The following is a 9,827-nucleotide window of genomic DNA, read 5'->3' as shown; positions in this document are numbered from 1 at the left end:
AAACTTGGGCTAAAATCAACGGCTGAGCGTAAGACAAGCCGGGTGGGAGTCTAGACCAGCCAATCGCCGCTTTTCTTTCAGCCCGTCCCGTGTCTCTGTTTAACTTTGACTTTTGACTTGACATGACACTTGAGACACACAACATGTGACGCAACAGACGATACCAGGATGCCTGCTGATGAGAGTTCATGACCAGCTTAGCCGTGTCCTTATTGCATCAGCCACAACACATCAACTGCCAATGATGCCTGTATGTATCAGATTTATCAAAGTCCATCACCAGGTCCAGATTTCGTTGGTTGTCAAGGGTGCCCACTGTTGAAGAAACCTGTCTGTTACGAATGACGTCCTTATTACTGTATATGGACCGTGTTGGGCCCTGTAAACTCGACCCGATAGGCCAGGCCGTTTGAACACCACGCTTTTTGCAATTCAGCCTTATCGGCCACTGCAGATGGCTCGGCATTTGGTTAATAATATCAGATTGACCTGGCTGTGTTTCATATGTCTGTTTATGTTACCACCGAGGTAGTGACAGCTCACACTGGTAGTCAACGCACGAGCTCCTTTCCTGTCATTTTTTGAGACACTGGATCACATTCGGGTTCAGTGACCAAGGTAAAATATGGCAAATTGATGTTAAAGCGCGAGATCTTAAGTAAATCATATAACCGATTCCGTATCAATACCCTCAACGATGAACAAAGTTAAGTCTAAAACTTATAATCTTACATGGATCAGAACCAAACCATTACACCCTTCTGTGATGGACCCAAAACTCCTGATGGTTGAAAGAAAACCCCGTTACCATGCCACTTTTTGTATCTCCATTTCAGACTATTCGTAACACACAAATTCCGCCGGTCAAAGTGCCGTTAAAAATTTCTCCTTCTCATACATCCTCGGAACGCTTGCTCTGTGCTGGCTCATCCATATCACCTGCGTGCTGAGTCTCTTCAGCTTGAACACCATAGTCAGTAGGATCGGCTTCCTCGTCCATCTTCTCCATTTGATCAGGCTCGACAAGTGCATACTTGCTCTTTCTCCGGATACGAGCACCGTACCAGAAGAAGACAAACGGGATCAATGCCAGAAGAGTCGCAACTCCGCCGATGAGAGAACCTCCACCACCTACACCAAGAGAGGTGAACATCTGGGTCGTAAACAGAGGAGCGGCAGCACTGCCAGCCGATCGAGCAACTGTGTTGGCAGCGATGACGGAAGCTGCGTATTGGGCGTATGTGTCGGTAAGGTAGTTGATTATGGCAACGTAGACGAGCATTAGAGCGGCAGAGAGGAAAGTGCCCGCAAGAGTCGGGACGATCCAAGGGACAGCACTGTTATGTGTTGGTTACTGTTGCCTGTGTAGAGACATGGAAAGTTGAAGACTCACTTGTAATTAGCAGACCATGCGAGCCAGAACATGGTGATTGGGAACGCAACACCTCCAAACATAGCCATGAGAAGCCGATCCTCGGGCAGTAGCGTCTTGCCAGCCGCATCCTTGCTTCGCCTTCGCTCACTGTCAACGAAGATAACGATGGCTCCAAGAACGGCCCCAACGACCTGGCCGAGGAGAGGGAGTTGCGAAACGCCAGCATTCCAGCCCCTCATGTCTCTGAATACAATAGGGTAGATGCTGAAGAGCATGAACTGAAGAGTGAATACTATGCAAGTGTAGATAGAGCAGAGGAGAGAGATCAAGTCGAACATGAGGATCCAAGGTCGCGTGAGGGCCAGCTTATAGACATGGGCGAGTGAAGGTTTATCTTCTTCTCCCTCCATTATGGCCTTTTCATAGCCAGCAATTCCAGATTTCCGGGCACGCTCAGCCTTTTTCGCCAGAATAGTCGGCGCATGCGTCTCGGGGATCAAGAACATAAGAAGTACCGTCAAAGCTCCGAGCCATAGGACGGAGTACATGCCCCATCGCCAGTTCTTCTTGAGCTGAACAAAACCGGACACCACCGGCCCGAGTGATGGGCCAACCCAGGAAGCCAAGCTGAAGATTCCCGTGGCGTTTCCTCGCTCAATAGGGTCCCAGAGGTCGACCAAAACGCCCGGGGTGGTGCTTAGCGGCGCAGAGATAAAGACACCAGCCAAGAATCGTCCAACTAGTAGTGATCCAAAGTTTGTAGGGAAAGCGCAGAGAAAGCTAAAGGCCATATAGGCAAGAAAAGTGATGTAAAAGATCCACCGACGACCATAAAACTCAGAAAGAGGCGCAAAGACAAAGGGCCCTGCGCAGAAGCCGAGCAAGAACATTGTAGTGGTCAAGCTCGCAGCAACCTCTGATACTCCAAACTCTTCCATAACAGAGTCGATGCTGCCAGAAAATATGCTTGATGCAAAGTTTCCGTTCATTGCGAGAACTACTGCGATACAGGTAATAGCCCATCTTCGCTTGAGGGACCAGTTCCGCGGGTTCTCGAGATCGTCGGGCGAGAAGTCGACATAGCCTTCTTCATTGAGATAAGGAGCTTCATGTTTGCCGGTGCCAATATCAGGCTTGAATGTCACGTAGGAGAGGGCTCTGCCCACTTGAGCGGTCATCTTGTGGCTTTGATGCTCTTGTAGGTGGTTGGAAAGTGATGAGGTGGGAGAACGTAGCTAAAGCGATATATGTCTGAGCTGGTAACAATAGAGAGCTTGGGCACATGCTTTATTTATATGTTCTCAAACCCTACGCCTTCTTCAAGCATCATGATGAGATATTTTGTTTTCTAACATCCATTTTTCATCCTCAAGGAGAAGAATCTCCACCACGGTGGCCTTGGTTGAGTTAAGTTGACGTCAAGTTCTCCAGATGAAGGTATACCGACCACAAGCACCAGACCAACCGGAGGTCAGCTCCGAATCTGATTTCAGACTCCGGGTCGCGGCTGATTTTCCCATCTCTATTTCCCTCCGGGCCGATATTGTATCAGAGCTGAATCTCGCCCCCCTCAGCCTTTTGATTTCCCCGGACCCACAAGTAGTATATATCAGGCTCGTGAAATGACTGTAACTCGACGAGCTTTGCAGTCGAGGAGAAGGGGAAAGTTTATGAACCACTCACAGTGGTCGTTTCAGGACCGTACAGCAGTCCAAAGATGATTTCCCTGGCCATGACAACGTGGGGAGGCTGAATATTTCCAACATGGCTGTCCAAGAAAGCATTGAACTTCAACCTTGTATGTAGATCACTTATTTACCTACTAAGTCAATATCCTAGGCTGGCCCCACGTGGAATATGTCACAGCATTCGGGTTCAATGACGAATCAGGCGGCTTATATCGAGATTCAGAGCAGAATTTGGAAGCTTTTCTGCATGAGGACGCATTTTGGTGGCCACAAGTGAAGATTCTTCAGGCATCACTTACACGAACAGGGGGAAGAAACTGTCTCATCGTACGTTTAGGTTGCTCACTGTCAATGCATTGGATGGTAATTTGTTTTCATTTTTTCCCCTCTCCCCTGATCAGCTGTGGTCGGAGATTTCATTCCGCGCATGGCAAAGTATCCATGGAAGTCTTCTTTGTTGCTTGTCAGTTAATGCAATGTCTTTGCCTTAGCTCAGTATCTAAAGTAAGGTACTTGCTTACACAATTTTCGCTTTCGATGTGCTGCATCCCCGCAAACTCATCCCGCAACAAGCTATAGGTAACTAAACAGCAAGACTTGCTGTCGCTGCCCCATTCGCCGCTAACGAAGCTGTCATGTTTAAATTTTCTAGCGACGCTTGACGTAATGCTGCTAGGCAATCTGCAGGTCTTGTTCAGCCATTTCCACTTTAGGTATTTTCTGGGGACCCAAGCTCCGGCTTTGACATTTCTGCAAGGCACCGCTGCCGTGTTGTTGATGCCCGGTTGATCCATCGGCCGGTTTGACCTGACGATAGCTTCATTCCTTTTCTCCAATCGCGATATTATGCGTCTCCCTCCGCTCGCCTTGGCCCTAACTCGCCCCAATCTCGGTCACCAGGCCGGGGTTCCATCATGCGGCTCATCCTTGAAAAGGTCTCGGTTTGTGAGATCTTCCCCAGACTTCACGATGGCCTCACCTCGCTGACAATGAATGGTAGTTTTGCTTCATCTCGATATCTTCCATGTAGTGCTTCAGGATACGGCAAGGAGATCAGCACACCATCATGACTCACCGGACCAGAATCTCCGTGTGGACAACGACAGGGACTCCCCATAGTGACAAGGCTCTGCTCCACCTTGTAGAATCATCATGCCAAGTCGATCATGCCCTGGTCCTAAACAGCATATGTCTTGTGACATACATCAGTCAACTATATAGATTCTTCATGTCCTTCGCTCGCGCCATCAGCTTCAGATGGATTCCCATTGCGAAGCATACGCCTGGCTTTATGTCCAAGCAAAGATCAACGTGGCAGAACAGAACACCGTCATTTCCAGGCCCAGCAGGATGTCATCTCGGCATGTGCCCCTGAACAATATCAGACCAGCTTGGCGAGGTAGTCAATCGTGGAATCTTAGAACAGCCGTTACCCGCAACACTTTTCGATGTATCTTCTCATGATCCGATAATCCTCAATCGGGACGCCCAGACCTCATACTTCATCACATGCAAATCATAAGACACGATACAGGTAATAATATTTGATGATGTCTTCTGGTGGGAGCTAGATTGAAATGTGATTATTACCGATCTTTGATATCATATCCTCCTCATGACAAAAGTGCCCAATATGAGCCATGTGCAAATTAGCTACCCTAAAGTTTAATAGATAACCCCTCAACCCCGCCAACATGATGAACTATCTTGTCATGACAACCAATACGTTCCTTGTGAATGAATGAAAGGACAAGGACAGAGAAAATGTCCCTGTTCATGCAGTCAGAACTCGCACACATTGCAATAAGCCATTGCGCTTCCTACAGCAGATAGTATTTTCCCGCTGCCCCAACCCTATTGTAAGCCCATGGAAGCTCGCCAATGACCTACCATGCATTAGCATTTGTGAGTATTACTGATATAGATCGTGATAACCATCCACCTACAACGGGCAGCAGTAGTACAACAGCATCCAGTAGATTTCAAGACAAGCAGAAGCCTGATGTTTCTCGACATGATTTTTTCTTTCTTGAATAATGAAACTATTGTACAACTTTTGAAACTAGAATAAAAAACTCCGTATTTTTAGCAAAGCTTGGAGAGTCCCCTCTAACATCAGAATCCATGAGTAAAATCAGAACCAAGTCCAAATCGAAATCATCCTTGAACCCCTTTCATATGCAGTCGAGAAAAAAAAAAAGATGCTGCAGTTCAGCTAAATGTCACCGTACGCCCATATGCTTTTCCACCCATGCCTTTTTCTTTCATCCGGTATGACGATAATCCTTTTAATATGCCGTCGTAATCGACCACCCCGTGAACATCCAGCGTAGCGGGTATAGCAATCATCCAGCGACACTTGCCGCTCGCCTCTGTGACCTGTCACTACAACTGCCCAGCACCAGCCGCACTCCCTCGCATGTAACGCTGAGGTTCTGGCGCACAACTTTCCAACTTGTAGCGTGCCTTCGCATTTCACAAAACCATCCTTGGAATACGCCCCAACAGAAACCAATACATCAGGCTGTTTAGCCAACCTTCATTCCGAATTTTCCTCTCCAATGGTTACTGGCTTTTCATTATAGCCTCGTACACCAGGGTATCGAATATCTGTAGCTCGTGTACGTCGTTCTCTTCCTTCGAGCAATTCTGATAGGAGGAGACCTTAGGTATAGACCTCTTGTCGCCCCATGGTGCACTTATAGCACTATAACGTACAACGCAAGTTACTATCAACAACTCGCCAACCACCCGTTTGCTGTCTGGCCCAGAACAGTGGAGTGCTATAGATGAACCATTGAGACATCCATACAGCCTGTTTCACTGAAGACCTATGAACAAGCGAGATCACAATCGTAACACGCTTTAGTTCATGGTGAATATGAAGCCAGCTCCGGGCCACAGCATGAAATTCGTAAACACTTATAAATCTGGGACACATCATTCGTATCGACCCAGACCGGGGAAGGAAAAAAAGAAACAACTCTCTCATATACGCCACTTTTCAAGCATGAAAATGACAGAGGCCTAACATCTCCGCCACAGCCAGTACTCCATTTCGGGGGGGGGCTACGATTGGGTTGTGTGAGCCTCCTCAATATGCACACCGTTGGTAAGCGGCGCAGTTTGTTCAGCATGACCATTGGTCAAAGCTTCAACGCTGGTGACTTGGACCTCACCCTGAGGGCCAACAAGGGGAATTGTCCCAGAAGGTGAGAAGTCGGGAACAGCCGCAGAAAGCTGGGTGTTGCCATTTGGAACAACCCCATTTGCGTCATGTGGTGCGAATTGTTGGAGAGCAGGGCCATGAGGATAAGCATGTGCACCATATGGCATAGCAGCGATGTCGTCAAATTGACCGCCAGGGAAATGGTAGTGTCTGTTCTTGAAAGTGACGCTCGCAGGGCCAGCATTGCGGGCCAGTTCATCTCGATTTTCCATAGAATAAACGAAATGCTCCCAATTGTGTCGCCGACGTAGTCGCTCACACTCATCGTCGCCAACCACGTAGTCGACTTCAGTCGAATCCTCACAAGCAGCACGGATGATGTTCATGTCCACAGTCAGCTGCTTGATGCGCGAGAACGCACTAATGAAGTGGAGAGGGACGAATCCCTGGGAATCCATGCGCTGTCGAAGGTATTCGTCTTTGCAAAGGTTCTCGATGGAGAAATAATATTCGATTTGAGTCTTGATCGTGAGTACGAGCAAGTTATCAAATGGAAGGGAGTGGAAAGGAACTGCACCAATAGGCGCTGCCATGGAGTAATCGTAAGGCGAATATTGAGCTTGCACAACAGGCATACGAGATCCGCCGTTCGGCACTGATACACGATGGAAGTTGTTAGCACCATTGCGACCACGGCCTCGCTGAGAAGGAGGCGTAAACATGCCACCATGACCACCCTGTCGCAAGGGGGGACTGTAACCCTGAGATCTGGCAGCGTTGGCGCCTTGGCCATGGAACCCGGATGCAGAAATAGCATGCTGAGATTGTGAATGGCCGTGATGGGCACCTCGTCCTCGATAATTGCCTCGACCTCTCTCACTGCGGTTATCATGCCGGTCTCGAGTTTGAGAAATCTCCTATTCCCAAAGCAATCAGTATACGTCTCACACAATAAATGCACTTGCGCAATCTCAAGATAGCTGTGCTCTACAGGGGCATCGTATTACTCACCGAAGACTGGGCAGGCGTATCTTTGGCCTTCTCAGAGCCAGTGCTGGCAGGAGTCTTTTTCTGGCCGTTAACACCATCCGCTGCCCCGCGTTTAACGGCTGCCAGTTGCGATGCGGCATTGTTGGTGTTGTCTTTGGGCTTAGTGTCGTTGGTCTTATTGGCAGGCGCGGTAGAAGCGGTTTTGTCCGCTACACCGTTGGCCGTGCCTCGAGGAGCGGCATCTCGGTTACCACGAGCACCACCCCGTGGCTTAGAGCTACGCATTTGAGGAAGCTGGGTTTCGAAGCTGACTGTGGGGACATAGTCCATAGCCACCCATTTCTGTCGGGGCTTTGACGCGCTGCCATCTTCTTGACTGTCCTTATCAGAGCGGTCTGACTTCTCGGGTGTCTTGTCTGCGACCTTCTTCTTGCTATCCTCCTTAATAGCCGTGATTGCAGTTTCAGGAGTTGGCCATGCTGTAGAATCCTCAACGGATGGAGGAACCTCGTTCTTGCCATCCTTCTCATGTATCCGCGACCCCCGGGGGCCATTGCGCTCCGACCGCACAGTACTGGCCGGCTTTTGCTGAGTCTTGATACCGTTCGTATATGGTGTTGTAGTAGATTCCTCAGTCTTCCTCTCATCCCTCTGAGATGAAGTGCCATTCACTGTAGCTTCCGCAGGTGTGGGAGCAGGTTTGACAGACTTGGCCTGCTGTGCCTCCTTTCGCTTATGCCAGATGTTGACGCTGGGGATAGGTGCTTCTGAGAGCTCGACCTTGGGGGCCTCAGGGGCCGCCTCCTGCTCCTTTTCTGTCGTCTGGTCACTGGGTTGCTTCTCAGAAGTCTTACCCTTCTTATTTCGCCTAGCCTTTCGGGAGTCCTGCTCGTCTACAGACCGGGCAGTAGTGCTTGATGACCCCGGTGTCTTCTCGTTCCGTCGCCACGGGCGCTCTAGCCTACCAGAATCATCTTCGCGCCTCGAGTCTGTTCGTCTGCTTTGTGTCGACTCGGAGCGGGTATCGCTCTCGGATCCGGGAACACTCTCGTGGCCTTGCTTTTCAGAGAAGGCAGCGCGGTGCTCCGTGGTCTCAGGAGCTTCAGAGTTGGCCTGCTCAGTGGCAGTAGCAGTCGACTTCACGTCGGTTGCAGGAGCCGGAACATCATCATCGGCAATGGAAGCTTGCGCGTCCTGGGAAGGAGCAGCAGCATCGGCGACAGCTGTAGGATTTGAAGCAGGGGTAGTGCCTTGACCCTTCGCAGCTTGTGCGTAGGAAAAAGTTGATTGAGCGGCCATTTCGTTGGACTCAACGATGGCTGATGGACTCATTTCAGGTTGAGCCTCGTAGGACAGGCTTGCCGTCTTAAACTGGTAGGAAATTCTGAGCTGAAGGTGCCGAAATCACCTTGGTCGCAGTAGAAGGGAAAATCAATGTATTGCTCAGGGATCGAAAACCCCAGGATGTCTCTCAACCCCTTCCACGCAAGGAGAGAGGCAAAGCACCTACGTGCGATACAGTGACTATCTGTGGACCTCTAAATAATGAGGGCGCGGGGATATAAGATTCTCGGACAACGAGTCGAAATTCGGGGGTGCGTATCGAGTACGAGGATATAAAACTGAGAGTCAGGTGTCCGTTGAGCCGAGGTCCTCAGGCCAAAATGGACATCCAGGAAATCGGTTGGATTGTGGGCGAATGCTGGGCTTGAGCCGTGACTGATGTTTCTGATGGAAAGAGGGAAAGATTCTACAATGTCGTAGAGGCGTTTATTGAATCGAAAAATGGCAGCCTAGAGCAGTAGGCGACTAACTTTCGACGAAGGGAGGCAACAGGGGGAGGGGGGAAGTAAGGTTGGTGTGAACAGTAGATAATTTCGAGGCAGTAAACCCAAAAATGCTTATGCTACTGTCCTGCTTTGCCTGCTCTCGTAAATAGGAAACAAGAGCGTGTTGGACGAGAAAGACGTGTCGATTGAATAAACTCGTAGCCTAGAATCAGAACCAGAACCAGAATCAGAACCGAGGCCGGTGTATTTGCTTGTTACGTTGCTTCGTCACGAGGGTATCGGGAGAAAACGCAGAAGGCCAGGCGGCGGGGTGGTTATGATTGATGGATGTAGAAATGATTCCAGAGGATAGGTAGGGAAGAAGGACGAGGGAGGAGGGGGGGAAGGATGAGGTAAAGAGAGGTAGTATTCGTAAACCAATACAAACGGATCCTCAGCGGCAACTCTTTTCTAAATTGAGTAGGCGAGAGAAGTTGTGGTTTATAGAGAGAGGGCACACGGATCCCAGGGAATGAGAAAAAGAAGGCCGGAGGTTATTTTTTGCGTTGTGTGAATAATAAATTTTTTTTCCTGCGCTTCTTTCCCCTCACTGATCCGCAGGCGGGAGGTACCACAGAAATATACTGCGACTAAGTGATTTAGAAGGTACCGCTGCGCCGAGCGGGAATCCTTGGGAGATGGACTGGGAAACGGGTCGGGTTGGAAGGATGGAGGGACATTCTTTTCCGCTCTGGGGTGTTTTTTTTTTTCTTCCCACGCGAGACGCCCATGAACAGATAAAGCGATGTTAATATTCTTTGTCATTCTTCCTCCTC

The 9,827-nt window shown here is 49.4% G+C and overlaps 4 protein-coding genes across 4 annotated transcripts; 1 reads left to right on the top strand and 3 right to left on the bottom strand.

The window, feature by feature from the left end:
• Positions 1–664: 664 nt before the first annotated feature.
• Positions 665–2,553, bottom strand: FOIG_00544 (uncharacterized protein; the record flags this gene model as incomplete). The annotated part of the gene is made up of 2 exons (XM_031196768.1): positions 665–1,337; positions 1,394–2,553. The coding sequence occupies 2 exons, from the start codon at positions 2,551–2,553 to the stop codon at positions 893–895; spliced, it is 1,605 nt and encodes a 534-aa protein (XP_031072535.1). The 3' UTR covers positions 665–892.
• Positions 2,554–3,416: 863 nt separating this feature from the next.
• On the bottom strand, positions 3,417–4,333 carry FOIG_00543 (uncharacterized protein). The gene has a single exon (XM_031196767.1). It carries the CDS (start codon positions 3,855–3,857, stop codon positions 3,528–3,530), a length of 330 nt encoding a protein of 109 aa, XP_031072534.1. The 5' UTR covers positions 3,858–4,333; the 3' UTR covers positions 3,417–3,527.
• On the top strand, positions 3,795–4,756 carry FOIG_00542 (uncharacterized protein). The gene is made up of 2 exons (XM_031196766.1): positions 3,795–4,004; positions 4,064–4,756. Exon 2 carries the CDS (start codon positions 4,130–4,132, stop codon positions 4,436–4,438), a length of 309 nt encoding a protein of 102 aa, XP_031072533.1. The 5' UTR covers positions 3,795–4,004; positions 4,064–4,129; the 3' UTR covers positions 4,439–4,756.
• A 229-nt stretch (positions 4,757–4,985) lies between these two features.
• On the bottom strand, positions 4,986–9,579 carry FOIG_00541 (uncharacterized protein). Its single transcript, XM_031196765.1, has 2 exons — positions 7,244–9,579; positions 4,986–7,149 (listed from the first exon to the last, which is right to left on the bottom strand). Exons 1-2 carry the CDS (start codon positions 8,552–8,554, stop codon positions 6,133–6,135), a joined length of 2,328 nt encoding a protein of 775 aa, XP_031072532.1. The 5' UTR covers positions 8,555–9,579; the 3' UTR covers positions 4,986–6,132.
• Between the last annotated feature and the right edge of the window lie 248 nt (positions 9,580–9,827).

Source organism: Fusarium odoratissimum (genome assembly GCF_000260195.1).
Source record: "Fusarium odoratissimum NRRL 54006 unplaced genomic scaffold supercont1.1, whole genome shotgun sequence".
Classification (NCBI taxonomy): domain Eukaryota; kingdom Fungi; phylum Ascomycota; class Sordariomycetes; order Hypocreales; family Nectriaceae; genus Fusarium; species Fusarium odoratissimum.
The sequence above is the reverse complement of the archived record's forward strand: the minus strand, read 5'-3'. Positions and strand labels throughout refer to the sequence as shown.